Raw genomic sequence first — 18,939 nt, 5'->3', positions numbered from 1 at the left:
CACTTGACCGCGCAGACGAATCGCCTGAGATAGAGAACAGCAGACCAGGTTTGCATATTTATGCTCAAACCAGATTAACATTTGCTACAGGCGGTGCTTCTTGCTTTCGGTGACACTTCAAATGCCTAGTTGGCTAACATTAGCTAGCATCTAGCTAGGTATGAAAATGAGCCACTTGCAGAGAATTTGTGGAGATCTTCCACAGGCAGAAACTGTGCCTGTGGTGAGCGAACGTGTGCTTTATGATGAAGGGTGTTGCAGGGTTGGTTGGGTTTATGTAAATCTAGCATCATGGCTGATATGTGTAATCTTGCTGTTAATTTGAAAATGGAAGCGTTGGAATAGGTATAACAATAGCTGCACTGCTGTCTGCTTCATATTAGACATTGTGTGGCGTGTTTGGCAGCAGAATGCCAAAATATTAACTTCCTATCTTCAAATAATTAGTTATTTTGTCAAAAATTTACTTAACATCTTGGAATAAAGTATTTTTTTGAGATTTTGGAATGTTTTGTTGAAATAATGAATTATTACATTTCATCATTCATTTATTTCGTCATTAACAGAAAATACTACGTCAATATTTAGACACCATAAGTCATTATTTCAACATAGTGAACAGGGATGCAGAAAGGTTATGAATGTAGTCTAATTTACTGAAAAGACCTCTGTTTTTAAAAAGATTCTACATATATGCAAAAGAAAAATGTTTCAGTTAAAACTCCACCCAACACGTTTAACAAGAACCAGGTTTGACCTGTTCTTTATATGAAACTATTGTTCAATATATCCACATTTTCTTTCACTTTCTAATCAGAGGCATAGCCAAGGGGTGGCCAGAGATGGCCAGTGCCACCCTAGCATGAAGCAGGGCCACCCTTCTGGCCAACCCAATTATGAAAAATGAGACACTGAATGAAGCAGTCACCAGAAAAAAGTGTATAAATGGTTACGCGTTATAATGAAAATCCACCGAAAGGGTAGTTGCCAGTCAGATATATGAGTCTGCTGATGCATTTAATAATTAGCGTATCTTGCTGTGATACGCTTTTGATTGCCTGTCTGCATTATTAATTTTTATTTATTTATTTATTTGAGTTAGCATAGTGTACTAAAGTATTTGTTTGATTCAAGCGCATAATTTCATCATGAGTGAATAAAATACATTACATCATTTTTGCCCTTCAGTTTACTTTTGGCAATAATTGTGGTGATGTAATAGTTTTATTCTTGTGGAAATGATGGACAGATGTAGTTATGAAAAGAGAAAAACTGACACAGCACTTTTTATGTCATTTTAATATCGTAATGCTATTTTATTTCGGATATTTTTCTAGCAGTGTGCCACCCCGTTTAAATCGCTGGGTACAACCTTGCCACCCCATGCTAAAAGTTCTGGCTACACCCCTGTTTCTGTTGGCACATTTCTCTTCACAATATTTAGTTTTTTGCTAAGTATTGAAGTAGTTTAAAGGGCACTCTGTAACTTTAAGGTGGAAGAAACTTTTGAAAAACTAAAATTGGATAATGTTAAACAGCTAATGTTAAAGCTAAGAAACCATATATCATATTGCAGCCATATAACTGTAGTAAATGTCTTTAAATCATCCTTAAGGATAGAGTATAATACCTGAACTACAGAAATGACTCGTCAGCTGAGGAGGACAAAAAATTAAAAACTAAAGTTTGCAACGTAGCTGGCTATCTAGATACTTTACCTCAGTTTGGCTTCTTTTCTCTAGTTAAAACAATAAATAACGTCTTTTGCATCCATTTTGTGCAGAATAAAGACAGATTTCTTAACATTTTTTATGACAGAGGTAAAAGTTTGAAACAGTTTGGTTGTATTTGTTAGCCTGTAGATCAGTGGCTCAGCTAACAGTCAGAATTTGTTGCCATCAGAGAGCTTGTAGCGAGAATTACCACTCTGTAATGCCTTCTGGGTTTCTTAAACGCTGGAGTGAATGGGTTAAGATGGAGCATTTGAGCAAAATCAGACTTTATAAATGCCTAAACATTTTATATAAAATCACACATTCATTTTCTAAACACAGAACTGCATAAAACATTTTAACACCATTGTTGTATTTTTGAGCACTTTTGAACTTGAGTTATAAGAGTTTCAAACAGCGCCTCATGTACGTTCATGACCTCAGTGAGCATGAACAGCCAATGAGCACTCAGCACACACCAGTGTTTCTTCTGAGAAACCCATTAATAGAGAGTTTGCCCCACTTTGCTGCAGTAAAAAGTCTCTACTCTTCTGGGAAGGCTTTCCACTCTATGTTGGAACATTGCTGTGAGGATTTGATCGAATTCAGCCACAAGAGCATTAGTGAGGTCAGGTACTGATGTTGATGTAGTTCTAGATCACAAATGCCACTCCACCTTATTCTAAAGGTATTGATTGGAGCTCCATCTCTCTTCAGAGTATTTAGTTCCACTGCGTCACAGCCTAATGCTGGGGGACTTTATACCTCTCTAGCTGACACTTGGTATTGGTTTCAGTGACTTTAGGCTCATGTGCAATTGCTCCAGAGCATCCCAGATTTTAGGTATTTCACCCTCTTCAGTGCGTAATGTCATTATTTTTTGGAAATAATGGACAGATTGTTATGGTATGAGGGATTATCAGTCTTTTAGACACCGTCTTTTTCAGAGCGTCCATGCTTTTCAACAGCACTAAGCCACATTCTGCAAGTTACAACAGCATGGCTGTGTAATCAGTGCAGGGGCTAAACTGGCCTGCCATCTCCCACTGAAAACATGTGGTGCATTATGAAGTATAAAATACGACAACAAAGGCCTCGTACATTTGCACAGCTGGAGACTCAAAGAATAGCAAAAAATTCAGCTGTCAGAACTGGATCAGTTGTGTCTTTGGTTCCCAAATGTCCTGTTAAAAAGAAAGATGATGTAACACAGTGTTAAAAATGCTCCTATCTCAACTTTTTAGGAATGTTTTGCAGGCGTCTGATTTAGAATGAACATATATTTATTTACAATTAAATATATTTATTTACAATAAGGTTAATCAGGTAAAACATTAAATACTGTGTTTTAATTCAGGTCAAATATATACAATAATTTACTTAGAACTGCTTTCTTTTTTGGCATTTCTCAGACTGTCCAATCTTTTTTGGAGTTTATAAAGTATTTACGAAAGGATGATCATAAGATCTGTGTTTAAATGCACTATTGAGAAACACTGAATTAGTGGAAGTCAATATGGACATTATTGCCATGCTTTGCAATATTATACAAAATGTGGTCCATTTAATCAAACATGATCAACTATTGAGCGAAACAGGTTTTTAATGCGGATGAGTTCGTCCATGCTCTCTTTAAGCTTGTCAGCCACCTCCCTGATGTTGTCTGCAAACTGGCTTTCAGAACCTTTCTTCAGTTTCAGCTTGTCCTCTTCACTGAAGTAGGAATCCAGCCCAGATGCAAATCCCTGCAGTATGCAAGAATATTCGCCAATGGCATCTGTGGAACAAAAGCTGCCCATCTCTACGGCCATTTGGACTATTTTCAAAGTACAAGGGTCCAGATGCTTCAGCCTGGAGTGACTGAGCTTTCTAATGTACTCCATCCCCATGTCAATAAACCCCAGGCACTCTATGATATCCTCCATGTGGAACCTGTAGTTTTTAAGGATTCTCTCCACTTTGCTTCTGACCTGGCTGCTTTTAACTTTGCTGGTGATGGCAGCTGATGCCCCGGTCACTCCTCCAGCGGCCGCCACGCCAACGCCGATTCCGGCTGCCACCATAGATGCCCCAAAGGTGAAGGGTGCTAGAGCTACGCCTGCCACCACTGCCGCCACACCCACTGCCCCTGTGGTGCCCCCTGTGATTCCTGCAATCCGCGTGTTCTTGCCCACTCTGCTCAGACTGTCTGCGGTGCAGTGCAGCTCAGTGATGTGGTTCAGCAAGATTTTACCATGCTGAAACACGAGCAGCTGGTACAGACGCATGCCCGTCTTCACCCGTTGGGCCACTAACATCAATCTACAGGAAGAACAAGCAGATGAACGAGAACAGACTGTTATTCCATTTTTAAAGATGTCTTCAAGTATTATATTAACCCCATATAAAAGTGCAGAGTTACAGCTGCATTGGAAAAGATATGTGCAAATCAGGTACACACAGTAATGTGCAAAATCTTAGGCACCTAAGCACGTTATTTAAGCTATACATCTGGACAGTGAGTGTGTTTTTGCTGTGTCTTATTAACATGTATCCTCAATGTATTCAGAAAATATTACTTTTTTATTTTATTGTAACACATCACTAAATCCATTCAGTGCAGTGTATTCAGTATTTAGCCATCACTACTACAAACTACTTTGCCCAACCGTGTTTATAGTTTACTTGTATTTTCACTATTTTGCCATCTTTTGTTACTTCGCAGTCTTTTGTTTGTATCTAAAATTTGGATTTTTTCTAATTCAAACTATAATATGTGTAGTATATTATTAGAACCAAGATGCTGGTTCTAGTCCTGCCCCTGTCCTGTAGTGTGATACATGACTTTGTCTATGACTTTATACTGGTGCAGTATGCAGTATACAGTACACCATACTTTGTTTCAGGTTCCTGTCTTCGATGGCCCATTTGCAGCTCCTCCCACCCTAAAAGAGTAGAGACAAACCAGTCAACAGAATGTTCAGAGTGAGTTAGTGTGAAGACAGGAATGTAAAGCTCTCCTGATCCACCCACCTTCCACACTTCTCCACCATTCCAGGAGAATGTCCAGCTCCTGGAGAAGAGAGATGTACTGCTTTATTCCAAAATTCAAGACCTAAAAACCTTATTAAAAAGTGAAATCTCCTAGTCCCAAGCTAGTTGCACTCACTTCTTGTTCTTATATTAGTTCTATTTTAACAGTCTAGTCAAAATAAGAGACCTCTGATCAGGCCTCTTTGCCCTGGTCTGTTTAAATGGCATCCAGATCCCAGTTGAATGACCTCTGTTCTTGTTACTGAGGTGCTTTTTGTTACCTGATCATATTTAGAAATGCTCCAGACTTCATGAAAACCACAAAAATCTAAATGATAACACCATTTAAGCATCACAAGCATTTCTCTGGTGAATGACTTTTGTTTTTGAGTGTTTTTGTAGATTCTCATACTGAGACTGCTATCTGCATACCACACTTGCAACCGCCAGTTAAAATCTGCACCTTTACAGCTCAATCTGTGAAACTATGTTGTTCTAGAATGAAAAATGCCCTGTCAGGCAAAAGCAGAACTGGCGCCATGGACCACATCTCTTTTCAGAATCTGATACTGAGACAAGATAATGATCCATCTCACCTTTGCACTGCTGTCTCCATCCACGCTTGACTGTTCACTCAGTGAGCGCAGTGGATGAGGAGTGAGAGGCTTCCTTTCTGCTGCACACACACCTCTCTCTCCATTAACCCCTTCATCCTGCAGGTTTAAAGAAATAATTCAGCAGAAAATCAAACGTACACATTGTTACTCTCACCCCAAACAGCACTCAATCAGCCAAGTACAAAGTACGTACAAATCATCCAACAGTTTAACAATGCACCTCAACAAGCAACTGCACTGATTTTAGATATTTCACCCTCTAAGGTGCATGACATCATCAAAAGTGTCAGGGGATCCAGAGAAATCTGTGCACGTAAATGTTAAGGTTGAAAACGACAACTGAATGATCTTTGGTCCTTCAGACGGCACTGGATTAAAAATTGTCAATGGTGGACAGTAACTAAGTAAATGTAATTCGTTACTGTACTTAAGTAGTTTTTTCGTGTATCTGTACTTTACTGAAGTATTTCCATTTTGGGCAACTTTTTACTTTTATTCCACTACATTTCAAAGTCAAATATCTTACCTTTCACTCCACTACATTATGAGAAATCTGTCATTCCTTTTGTCTTATGTGTGTATAAATATGTAACATCAAAATGAAAGAAGCGTGAAGCCAAAACACCAATCAGGGCACAGCGCACACTTTGTTTTGAGCTTGTTTTGACCTGTTGGACATAATGACCCAGTGCAAGCATACGGTTCAACGTCAGTGCAGCAGCGTAAAAAATTTTGGAAGCACCTATTCCTACATAAATGATGGAACTAACCACAATATAGAAATATGTACACATATGCAGTTGTGACTGGAAAGTGTCTTTTTTCTGAATTTACACAAACACTGTTTCATGTTATAGTAAATTTGTTTTTGGCTAGTTTATGTTTATGAACAGAGACCTACAGATGCAGTTTAGTAAAGGAAAACTCTTTGTGAACCTGAGTTTAAAGCAAGTTTTTATTAAACTTAAACTTGTAACTAAGATGCTCTTAAACTAAAACTTCGCTTGTTTGCAAAATGTTATTTCAGAGCCACTTGTTTCTCCCTAATGGAAACTGTTTGCCTTCAGTGTTTTGTGCTTTTGATAATTTTAATAGACATCAGCGTCAGACTAATTAATGACATTCTATTAAAAGATTGGTTTACCAAGAGTGAAACTAGAGTATTTTCACCTAAAATGAGTTAATGAAGCAAGATTCTTGTTAGAAAAATTATAATAACATTAGAGCCATAATTAATCTTTTAGTACTTTTACTTTTGATACTTAAGTACATTTGAAAGCAAATACTTTTGTACTTTTACTCAAGTGGAGGTCTAAAGGGAGGACTTCTACTTTTACTGGAGTGATATTTTACCTTGGGTATTTCTACTTTAACTCAAGTACATGATTTGTTAGACTGTATGCACAGTGGAAGCCTTAGGGCCTCAGGCTCAAGCTCTTGGGGGTCGAGCTGAACTGAAATGGACTGATACAAGGTGTAAACGTGTTTTATGGCCTGACAAGAAAACCTTTGCTGTTTATGGAAATAATAGACGCCATGTTCTCCAGACCAAAGAAGAAAAGGACCATCCAGATTGTTAAAAGCAATTTTCACATTTTCTCACACCATTTGAGCAAAAACAGCTGCCCTTTACACTATGCAAAGATTTTATGATGAATGGACCAAAAAAATGTTCCAAAATTGCTTGTAATAAATTATCTTTACATTCCGTTCTATTAAAACTAAAGAGCATTTTTATCTCTTGTAAAGTTGCCATTCTGGAGACTTGTTTTTCTTTGTCAGTGACTATATGCTGTTTTTCAGGGACGTCCATGCTTATTTCAGCACACCAACGCCAAGCCGTTTTCTGCACGTTAAAGCAGCATGGCTGCGTAACCACAGAGTGCAGGTTCTAGACTCGACTGAACATATGGCTCATTATGAGCCTCCATACAGATGCACAGCTGAAGACTTTACACAAAAAAGATGGTTCTTAAAGGGTTCTTGAGTGAAGAAAATGGTTCTATATAGAACACCATGAATATTTAAAGAACCCTCTGCATGATTAAAAGGTTCTCTCCATCGTGAAAGAGTTTAAAATAGGTCAAACAAAATGTACTAATCATTGCTTTCTGTTCGTAATAAGTCCCAATACCATATCACCCCTTGCCCCTACCACTTAGCCCTACCCCTCCACTCTGTGCGTTCACATCTAGGGGTAGGGTGTCCAGATTTTTGTTGAGATAGAGGGGTAGGGTGAAGTGTTAGGGCGACATGGACCTCCAAACGGAGGTTTTTCAGAGGCACACTCCAAACGGAAACCCACAAATCTGAATATTTTCTCTATTAAAAAATGATGATAACCACTGCATTGTCTTAGTTTAATGTCGTTTCAATGTATTATGGTCCTTTTCTTCATAACAAGCATAAAAAATTACTAGTTGCACGCTGCCATCTCTGTAGCTAACTAAATTTCCTGTTCCACCTTAAAGGGTGCAGCAGTTACATTCTGGCACCTCAGGTGTCATTTAAGGTGGAACGGGAAAATTCAAATAAGAAGCTGGCGAATAGCTGACTTCAGCTTCATATCACTAAAGAATTAGGAGTGGGCGATAAATAACTGTCGCATAATATGTGTGAAGACATATGATGTCCTAAATGTAACTAAAGCCCAGCAGTGAGGTTGCTGAACTTTACCCTTCTCTGCTGTCACTGCAGACTGGCAGGGTCGCCTACAGAGCACCGCTAGTAGCCTGTTAATGAAGTAATGTTCTTTTTATTTGAGGGTCCCATTTTGTAGGGGAAGATTTCAACCACGACCCCTTGTACCTCAGTTCCAAGGGGCAAGGTGACATTCGAAAACATGGGGTAGGTGTGAAAATAAGAAATGGGATTGGGCCTAAGTGAAGGAATATGCCCTCCAATCTAGAATTAAGCAAACTGCATATTTACATCATTAAACACTTGTCTTAGAATCACATTATGCTAATTGGTAAGCTATACGCTTCCATTACTTGTTAGCGACGTTACTCTCGTAGCTCCAGTGTAAACTGGAGAAGCAAACTTTGGACACCAAACATGTCTTGTCATGACTAATTTGGGGTAAAAATAATGATCTTATTCGACACTGAATGCTAAACACATCTGGGACTGAAAAACAATAACAGTATTCCTCATCAAAGTTTTCAGTTGTGCTCTTTACCTCTGGAGTGTCTGGAAGCACATCTGGGATATATTCATATATGTGCTCATCAGGCTGTTCTGAGAGAGACTGTGACAGGATGGGTCTTCTGGGTTGTACCACTCCTGGACGAAGTGGGGCAACAGGACGAGGAGGAGCGGGAGGACGACGAAGGGCAGGCAGGGGGTTTTGTGGCGTGGTACAGTCCTATGGATGGTTCGGTTAAAACAAAAAGTCATGGCAGGCAGACATTAAAAATCCATTTTGGAGCTGTTTACAGTATTTATGGCACACACTGTGAAAAAATGTGTGAGGTCTTTATCTGGAAATTATGCTGTTTGTATACATAAAGAAAATTATGCACTTTAAGAGCCCATATCATTTTAAAACTGCCATTTTCCTAAATTTAATTCCTTAAATAAGAGTTTGATACACTAAATTAACATTGTTAATGTTTGAAAACATGCAATTTCTTAAGTTCATCAGTACTCAAATGCAAAATCAGCCTGTTTTGAATTCAACATGGTTGTGATATCACAATCATAATCATAATAATCAGAAAACTTTTTATCCATTTTATCAGCTCCATTTACTATATAGGTGCACTTTGTAGTTCTACAATTACAGACTGTAGTCCATCTGTTTCTCTGCATACTTTGTTAGTCCTCTTTTACCCTGTTCTTCAGTGGTCAGGACCCCTATGGACCCTCACAGAGCAGGTACTATTTGGGTGTTGGATCATTCTCAGCAGTGCAGTAACACTGACGTGGTGGTGGTGTGTTAGTGTGTGTTGTGCTGGTCTGAGTGGATCAGACACAGCAGTGCTGCTGGAGTTTTTAAACACCTCAGTGTCACTGCTGGACTGAGAATAGTCCACCAACCAAAAATATCCAGCCAACAGCGTCCTGTGGGCAGCGTCCTGTGACCACTGATGAAGGACTATAGGATGACCAACGCAAACTGTGCAGCAGCAGATGAGCCATCGTCTCTGACTGTCTAATAGAGTGGACAGTGAGTGGACACAGTGTTTAAAAACTCCAGCAGCACTGCTGTGTCTGATCCACTCAGACCAGCACAACACACACTAACACACCACCACCACATCAGTGTTAGTGCAGTGCTGAGAATGATCCACCACCCAAATAGTACCTGCTCTGTGAAGGTCCATGGGGGTCCTGACCACTGAAGAACAGGGTAAAAGGGAAGTAAGTGGAGCTGATAAAATGGACAATGAGCGTAGAAACAAGGAGGTGGACATAATGTTATGCCTGATTGGTGTGTATTTAGCTGCTGATATGCCAAGTAAGAGTGGAAGTTATGGAGCTGTAACAAAAACAAAGTAAGATTATGCAAAGTCTAGCATGTTTTAATGTTGGGACAAGTTCTGCTTCCTACCAGTATCTCTGATTAAAGCTCGTACCTCTGTCTCTGTGCTCTGAGAGAAGCACTGTTCTCTGCTAAGGACGGGTCTTCTTGGTACTGGAGGTGCAGGCCTGGCAGGAGTTATAACCTACAGACAAAACACCATTAAAAACACTGTACAAGTAGCTCCTGTCAACAACCACCACAATGACAATGCCTTTCTGACCAGGTCAGTACCTCAGCAGGTAGGACACTTGTATACAGAGGGGTGATTGGGTACTCCGATGGTGGACTGGGTGTTTTGGATTGTAAAGCTGTTGGAGGTGGGGGTGCAGGTCGCGAGGGCTGTATTGTGAATGGGTCAGGGGCTCGTGGACGAGCTGGACGTTTGGGCCTGGGATTCTCTCCCTGAGAAAAAAACACATTCACACCTCATTTTTAGTCTTTGTGCATCTTTGAAAGTTATCAGCCACTGTCTTATGTTCTTCAACCAATACATCTGAACCAGCTGTTGTAATTGAAACGGAAACCTCTTTAAATTCTTAACAGGCACATGTCCTAGATTCTGATATCATACTTTGAGGTTGGATTACAACATTAGTGTGGATTTATACCCCAGAATAGTCAACGTTTGCTTTTACATGACCAATTCCAACTTTTTTCATCGCTTCCAATTAAACAGGCTGTTTTATTACTGTTTTTTAGACTGATCCAGTGCCCGCTGCAAATATTAGCACCTCTAGTAAACACATACAAAACAGGCTGTGAAAACATTGATCACTTGTTCTTTTGATCTCTTATTCAAAATATTAACAAAACCTTAACCTTTATTTGAAGCACAATGTTTAAAAATACAAAACAAATTCTTTCATGAAAGAAATGTTTTTCTTAAATCTGTCTGCCACAACTGTTGGCACCCTTTCATTTAATACTCTGTGCAGCCTTCCTTTTCAAAGATAGCAGCTCTGAGTCTTTTACTATAATGCCTAACAAGACTGGAGAACACATGACAAAGGATCTGAGACCATTCATCCGTACAGAATCCCTCCAGATCCGTAAGATTTTAAGGTCCACACTTTTGGGCTGTCCTCTTCAGCACATCCATCAGGTTTTATATGGGGTTTAGGTCAGAAAACTGCAAAGGCCACTAAACCTTAATTCCTAAACCCTTTTGAAATGTACTTTGGCTTATTGTACTGTTGGAAGTTTCAAATTACGGCCCACTTTAAGCTTCCTGGCTGAGGCAGTCAGGTTTTGATTTAATATCTGCTGATATTTGATGGAGTCTGTGATACCATTTGTCCAAATGTCCAGGGCCTTTTGGATGAAAAACTGCCCTACAACATCATAGATCCACCACCATACTTCACAGCAGGATGGGGTACTTTTCTGCATGACTATCTTTGTGTCTACACCAAACTCACCTGTGGTGTTTGTTGCCAAAAACTTCTATTTTGGTCTCATCTGACCAGAGAACATCGTACCACTAAAAGTTCCAGTAATGTCTGGCAAACTGTAGGCTTGAGTTTGTTGGTCCTTGACAGCAGAGGCCTCCTACTGGCAACCCCCTCAAACAACCTGTGAGACATGTGAGACATTCTGACCCCAAGACCTAATGTCTACAATTCCCCAGCTGTGATCCAGCTCCCTCACTGTGCGTGAGGTCAGTATAGACATGCGTCCTCTTCTCGGCAGATTCTTAACAACTCCAGGTGCTTTAAAATTCTTAATTATTGCCCTGATAGTGGAAATGGGGGCTTTTTGACTGTTTAGCGATTGTCTTGTAGCCGTTTCATGATTTGTGCAGCTCAACAACCTTTTGTCACACATCATAACTGTTTTCTCTGGTCTGTCTCATAACGATGGATGACTGAGGGCATTTGGCCTGTTTCATCTCATATATGTTCCCCAGTGAAACAGGAGGTCATGACTGACCATTTAAATGTCCATAATCACTCAGGTGAATTTTAAAACACAAAATATGAATGGGAATATACTTATACTTATGTATTCAAATAAACAAATGACACACATGCTTTGTAAGCTGTTCAGGCTGAAGGTTTTTGCGACATCACTAATAAACTCAAAACAGGATGTTTTTTCAGGTTAAATTCATGGACTGTACACTGGGAAGTAAATGACCTTTGGAAACTTTACACACTATGTCCAACTTTATTTAAAAAAATTATGAAAAAAAAAGTCAGGGAAACTTTCAGTAGTTTTTTATGCAATGTAGCATTTAAACAACAGTTATTGTTTCAACGATGCTTTAATTAGTCATGCAAATAAAGCTTACACAGCCCAAACAACACTGTCCTTCACACTTTACGAACAGCACTTAATGCTCAGTTGTGAACCACCTACTTAACAGAGATTCTGACCACAGTAATGAGGAAAAACAAATGACTTACGAGTGACATTCCTCCTGTCTGTCTATCCGTCTTCCCTTTTTTTATTTCCTTTTGTGCCACTATGCCGTTTTATTTCAGAAACCTGTGGCTTTTCCTTTTGGGGCTAATGGAATAACTTTACAAGCATTGCTTACTTCCAGAGTTCACTACCAACGAGTGCTAAATTTTGACATGTTGCAGCACAAAACCTGTTCAGCAGCATACAAACCACGTCACTCGTAACTTTTACTCCTTTGAAGAGCATAACGTCAAACATGCAATCCTTCAACACTCTGCCTGGACTGGTCAGTCAAGTTTACTGTTGAAAGGCAAAATGTCAGCATGACGGGTGAATATTGCCTCACTGATATGCCCCCCAGTGGACAACTGTCTTTTTGTATTCAGCACTTAAAGGAGCATTCTGCCTCCAAGCATTTGTTATTCGTTATGTTCTGTAGTGGAGTATTGCATAACTTTGCCTCATTGGTTTGACAGTTTATCACTCTGTATCCTTTTCGTTCTACAATATTCTCTCACTGCAGTACCCAGCATGCATTACTCAAAACATCACTGGGAATCACTGGGAATCCTGACTACTAGACACTGATATAGAGGCTCACAAATACATCTGTGGTTCTAGCTAGAATTTGTGATATAGGACTAACATTAATTGGTTGTCCAATTATTCAGATGAAAACTCAGCCAGCTGGCAAACAGTCCACCTCCAGGTATCCACTCCAAAGAACTTGTAGTCTTTGAAAATTGACTTCCACCTTCAATTTGCATCATAAGGAGGAGGTTTTCTAGTCTTCACTACTGCAGCACTTTTAAGAGGTGAACTGGCATGCTAACAACAGACTGTTATGATGGTGACATTTTCCATTTTGGCCAAAACACAAGCACACTGGCTTTTCAACTATGGACCTGGGGATCCATGAAAATAGTGATGGCAGTCAATCCTAGAAAAAGGGTCCTTTGGCATGAAAAAACTGCAAGCTCCTCAGTCTTACTCAAAGACACTGTGAATGTATAATATGACACAAGGTAAACAGTGAATTGCTAAACAAAACTATAAAAAGTTCTGTAGACCTTTTGGCAAAACCATCAAATGACTATTTATTTATAAAACAACACAAAATGAAAAACACAAACATGTGAAAATGAAAAATGAATATCTGAAGTTCAGTCCTTCTGAATTTTCCACTTTCCAGGGTCTGCAGGATAACCTGCATCAAACCTCCTCTACTGTGTCCAGAACAGTCCACAATGACATCACAGATTAGAAAAATATTCCTCCTGGAACCTCTGGAACTCCTCCTCTGTGAAGATGGATTTTTCCTGCGGTTTCTTGACTGGCTTGTCTGGCTGGTGGCGGGACAGACGGCCAGTGTTCTGCTTCAGGATCTGAGATACGGAGAAAAGACAATGACTTCAAGCTCAATAACGACTCCACTCCAATTGTAAAATGTGACAGGAGCTCTTATTCAGTGCAGTGGAACAACAAATCATTTGTTAATTATTGCAAAAGACTGTAAAATGCATAAGAGCCTCTAACACAGTGTGTTTCACTGTGCACTGTAATCATCTAAAATGTGCATTCTGATTCATTTTGATAGTCAAATATCCATAAGAGCTTTTGGCTGGCTTTACATGTCCTGCTGGAAGCCTGTGTTTGCCTCCATCGTCCCATGTTGGTAGCACTGTGTGATAAAGAGGACCTAACTACTGGGTGGGACTCGGCCATGACCAAACTGGGTAAAATTCTGATATTAATGTATCATAATGCACAAACAAAAGAAGGTGCACATTTAAAAATTATTATTTAAATGGCCAAGGAAAATCTTTTCATCACAGCATTTCAGTGATGGTGGCTTCCTTGAATCAGCTAATGTTTTGAATTACCTTTAGGCCCTGAAACGAATGTGTGCTATAAAATCATATGTACAGAATATATTCACAACTAATCATAAGTACAATATATTAGTTTACTAATAACCATGTTGAAATACCGTCTTTGTGTGGTGTTCGTTTATTTTGTAGCTGGTTCCCAGGAAGTACTTCAGATTTGACTTGAGCTGACTTTTCTTCTGCTTTTTTCTGTATTCCTCTGCAAAGAGACAACATGCAAATAAATTCAGCAAAATCTCCAACTGTCAAGACATCAACGGCTTATCCAAGTTATTTTAGAGATTTTGGCCCACCTGTTAAAATAATCCACTATTGCAGCTTTACTTTAACAAATAAAATAACTGTTAACAATACTGATTAATTAATTAGGATTAATATCCATATACAAACTTTTTACATTGTTTTGGTCCCTGTGGTCACTGAGCTTTCTTGAGAACAAACCTGAAGAAATTATTCACACTGATCAAACCACATGGCTAAAAAGTGAGTCACGATTACTTAACGTTTCATACTAGCGCTAGTTCTTTCTTTAGTCACATGAGAGGACTGACCTTTAATAAAACAACAGAGCATCCAATTGTGACTGTAAATTAAAGTATGAAATAGATCAAATCAAATGGTTAATGTAAGATGTTCATCCAAGATGTAACTCCACAAAATCTCCTCACTTTAGACCAGGGGTGCCCAAACTACACAGATAAAGAAGGTGAGTAGGTTTCAAATTGAGTTTCAAAGTGTATTTAATAATATTACACTAAATAGTTTTAGACAAATTCTACAAAAACACAATCTGAAAAGAAAAATATGAATTTCAAAAGTCATATATAGTATAAAAATGTGTTTGTTCTCTCATAGGGTGAAGTGGTGAGGCTAGGGTAACTTTCTGGTGGACCAAATCAAACATCCTCAAAAGACACCTATAGTTGTGTCATCATTAAGTAGCCAGTTTCACATTCATATTAGGAACACTGGGTCAAGGCTGGATTTTTCTAAGATAAGAATGAATGACGTTTTCAAAAAGTACCACTGTCATGTCCAGTGGTACACAAAAAGGTTCCAGATCCAAAATGTTTTGTCCTGTGGGCATTTTTTCCACACAATGGCACTGGACTCTGAAATCCTTACCCTATTAAATTTAATCATCACACACAAATGCCGATATTTGCTTCTTGCACCACATTTAATGGCTAAATGCGCGAGATAAAAAAAATTGTGCCTGTAAATCCAGCCTCATTCCGGTTTGGTGGCAGCATTTCTAGATCTTGTTGTCAGTGATTTGGATATATCAGGAAACTAGTGCCAACCATGAAGTTTCATTTAAGATGAATTTGACTGACCTCATCATCAAAACAGTGACTCTAATCTGAGCTTCAGAAACCTACTTTCCTGCCACGGTGACCCACTCACCTAAAGCATTTTTGACACGCTTGTCTTTGACTGTGGTTTTGCTCTTTGCGGCTCTGCTGTGGGCCTGAAGCCGACGGATCTGCTTCCGAACACCCTTCTTATTAGAGCTGATCTGATCCATCACAGACACTTTCTGGGAGCTCTTCTTGTGACTCTTGCCAGCATCTTCAGAGAAAGAGGAAGGTTAATATGCAGCTTTCGTTCATTTGGTTCACCTCATACGTTATTGTACAGGTATTTAACACACAAGTTTCCTCTGCAAAGGCTTTGGATCACATATTTGAATCAAGTAACTGACACAATTAACAAACACATGAAACAAATTACTTCTTAGAGTTCTTTAGAAGAACTAGGTTAATTTATCCACACCATAGATCCTGACTATAGATTTAACTCTAGTGCTACACTCATGGTTCTTCAAGCATTTTTTAGTAAAGTCAATGGCTCTATTTAGAACCATCAGTTCTATGTAGCACCATTTCATTGTTAAATGGTTCACTGCATGATGAAGTTGTTCTTCAGATTTATGTAGAATGTGCTTTAAGTTATATGGTTCTACATAGCACCAAAAAGGTTCTCCTATTAATATCCATATAAATTTTTTTTACATTGTTTTGGTCCCTGTGTTCTCTGAGCTTTCCTGAGAACAAATCTGAAGAAATTTTTCAAACTGATCAAACCACATGGCAAAAAAGTGAGTTATGATTACTTAATTTTTCATACTAACTCTATTTCTTGACATTGTAAACAATAGAAGAACCCTTTTTGGTGCTATATAAAGCTATTTTAAACAAAGGTTCTATGAAGAACCATATGCAACACATTCTCTATAAAGCTGAAGAACAATTTCACCATGCAATGATCCAGTTTGAATGAAATGCTTCTACACAGAACTCTTGGCTCTAAACAGAACCACTACCTTCCCTAAAGAACCCTTGAAGAACTGTCCTTTTTAAGAGTGTACGAGGGTTTTGGATCACACAGCTGAATCAGGTTAACTGACATTTAAAATCATTGTGGGTCAAAAGAGATTTTTATTCCACAATTAACAAACATAAGAAACAAATTACTCATTAGAGTTCTTTAGCAGAGCTATTTTACCCATAAAAAATCACCACCGTGTTTTCCTGACTGTAGATTCTGCAGATTTAACTGCTAAACTAGCTAAAAGTTGATCTTAGCTTAGCTTTGTTGTCCAAAAACGACTCTTTTACCTTTAAGGTCGTTGCTCAGCAGTTCCAGTCCCTTCCTTATCATTGAAGCCGACATAGTACACTTTTTCTAATGCAGTTTTTGAGCACTTTTCGATATGAATAATATTTTAAATTAATATTTTAACTCCGCTTTTGACAGCGCTGCTACGTTCACAGCATGCGTGACCATTTTGTGTTGCGCATTTTAGAACTCGGGTAGGAACCATGAACTAAGAAAGGTTCCGCTCACCAATGGCCAGCAGACCTATGTTATTATGCTAAGTTAAGTTTTAATGATAAATATGAAATGCGGAGCAGAAACAGAAATAAATACGGGAAGAATAGCATTCTTATATGCTATTATCTGAGGCTATTTTACCTTAAAAATAGAATAACAACGTCAATAATAATAACAACTTCATAAAAACATTGTTGTTTCTGTTAGTAGTAATAGTAGTACTGTAGTACGACTTATTTACAAAAATGTTGGACGCTGTTCAAAAAGTAAATAAAAACACTATGTAACAATGTGCAAATCATTTAAACTCTATATTTAATTGAAAATAGTGCAAAGACAGCATATCAAAGGTTGCCCCCTTAGAAATGTTATTGTTTTTTGAAAAATATATGCCAATTTTGAATTTGATGCCAGCAACACGTTGGGACAGGGACATGTTTACCACTGTGTTGTGTCACTTCTTCTTTTAATAACACTGTGTAAGCATTTGGGAACTGAGGAGACCAATTGCTGAAGTTTTGTAAGTGAAATGTTTTCCCATTCTTGTTTGATATGGAATTTCAGCTGCTCAACAGTTTGAGGTCTCCTTTGTCATGTTTTTGTTTAATACTGTGCCAAATGTTTTCAGTGATTGACAGGTCTGGACTGCAGGCAGGCCAGTTTAGCAACCAGACTTTTTACTTTGGAGCCATGCTGTTCTAATATGTGCAGAATGTGGTTTGACATTGTCTTGCTGAAATAAGCAAGGCCTTCCCTGAAAAAAGACGTCATCTGGATGGCAGCATTTGTGGCTCCAAAACTTGCATATGTCATTTAGCATTAATGGTGCTTCACAGATGTGCAGATCACCCATGACTTGTGCAGTAATGCAGCCCTATACCATTACAGATGCCAGCTTTTGAACTGTGTGCTGATAACAAACTAGATGGTCTGTCTCCTCTATAGCCTAGAGGATGTGACACACATGATTTCCAAGAATAATTTTAAAATTTCATTCACTGGAACATAGGACACTTTTCCACTTCGTCTCGGTCCATCTTAAATGAGATGGTGGCAGCATTTTTGGATCTTGTTTATATTGTTTCTTCATTGAATGGTAGAGTTTTATCTTGTATTTGTAAATTCAGTGATGAACTGTGTTCACAGACAGTGGTTTTCAGAAGTGTTTCTGAGCCCATGCAGTGATTTCCACTGCAGAATCGTGTCTGTTCTTAATGCAGTGCTGCCTGAGGGCCTGACGATCATAGCCAGCCAATATTGGTTTTCGGCTTTGCCTCTTGCACACAGAGATTTCACCAGATTTCCTGAATCTTTTAATAATATTATGTACCATAGATGATGAAATCCCCAAATCCTTTGCTATTGTTATTTGCCCACACAGTTGCTCAGAGAGTGGTGAATCCCTCATTATCTTTACTTCTTAAAGATGCAGCCTCTCTGGAATTTTTTTTTTTTTTTAGCATTATACAACTATATCAGTCTTTTGTTGCCCTTGACCCAATCTTTTTGGAATGTGTGAAATTTCTGGCTTTTGGTTTACTTACTTTTGGAAAAACTGTGTCAATGTAATTATTTTTAATAACTTAATGACACATTTGAATTTAAACATTTAAATTTAAATTGAATAAAAAACACATTTTTAAGGCTACAGATCAGGATACTGTTTAAACATAAATATCAATATTAATTATAATAATGCAAAGAAGATGAAAAGGAAGAAGAATACATCAACAGAAATATAACAATAATAATAATGATACTTGCTGCTGTGATATTATTATTGTTATTATTTATTACGTAATTATGTAACTACGTAATTATTAAAATTTTAGTTACAGTTTCCAAAATTATGCAGTATTTCCTAATATAAGTACTATAAACACTGATATAAGTACTTATTGAAATGTATTGTACTGCACTATGTCTAATTCAGTTTGTTT

At 38.4% G+C, this 18,939-nt stretch overlaps 2 protein-coding genes across 2 annotated transcripts; both read right to left on the bottom strand.

Moving 5' to 3' along the window:
- Positions 1–3,075: 3,075 nt before the first annotated feature.
- Positions 3,076–13,212, bottom strand: LOC118807888. Its single transcript, XM_036570054.1, has 8 exons — positions 12,275–13,212; positions 10,101–10,271; positions 9,922–10,011; positions 8,523–8,708; positions 5,321–5,437; positions 4,725–4,764; positions 4,588–4,636; positions 3,076–4,013 (listed from the first exon to the last, which is right to left on the bottom strand). The coding sequence occupies exons 1-8, from the start codon at positions 12,281–12,283 to the stop codon at positions 3,281–3,283; spliced, it is 1,395 nt and encodes a 464-aa protein (XP_036425947.1). The 5' UTR covers positions 12,284–13,212; the 3' UTR covers positions 3,076–3,280.
- A 131-nt stretch (positions 13,213–13,343) lies between these two features.
- On the bottom strand, positions 13,344–16,951 carry rps19bp1 (ribosomal protein S19 binding protein 1). The gene is made up of 4 exons (XM_036570055.1): positions 16,783–16,951; positions 15,569–15,733; positions 14,263–14,360; positions 13,344–13,657 (listed from the first exon to the last, which is right to left on the bottom strand). The coding sequence occupies exons 1-4, from the start codon at positions 16,835–16,837 to the stop codon at positions 13,526–13,528; spliced, it is 450 nt and encodes a 149-aa protein (XP_036425948.1). The 5' UTR covers positions 16,838–16,951; the 3' UTR covers positions 13,344–13,525.
- Positions 16,952–18,939: the final 1,988 nt, after the last annotated feature.

This window comes from Colossoma macropomum, unplaced genomic scaffold (assembly GCF_904425465.1).
Source record: "Colossoma macropomum unplaced genomic scaffold, Colossoma_macropomum, whole genome shotgun sequence".
NCBI classification, from domain to species: domain Eukaryota; kingdom Metazoa; phylum Chordata; class Actinopteri; order Characiformes; family Serrasalmidae; genus Colossoma; species Colossoma macropomum.
Note: the sequence above shows the minus strand (reverse complement) of the source record. Positions and strands in the feature narration are given on the sequence as shown.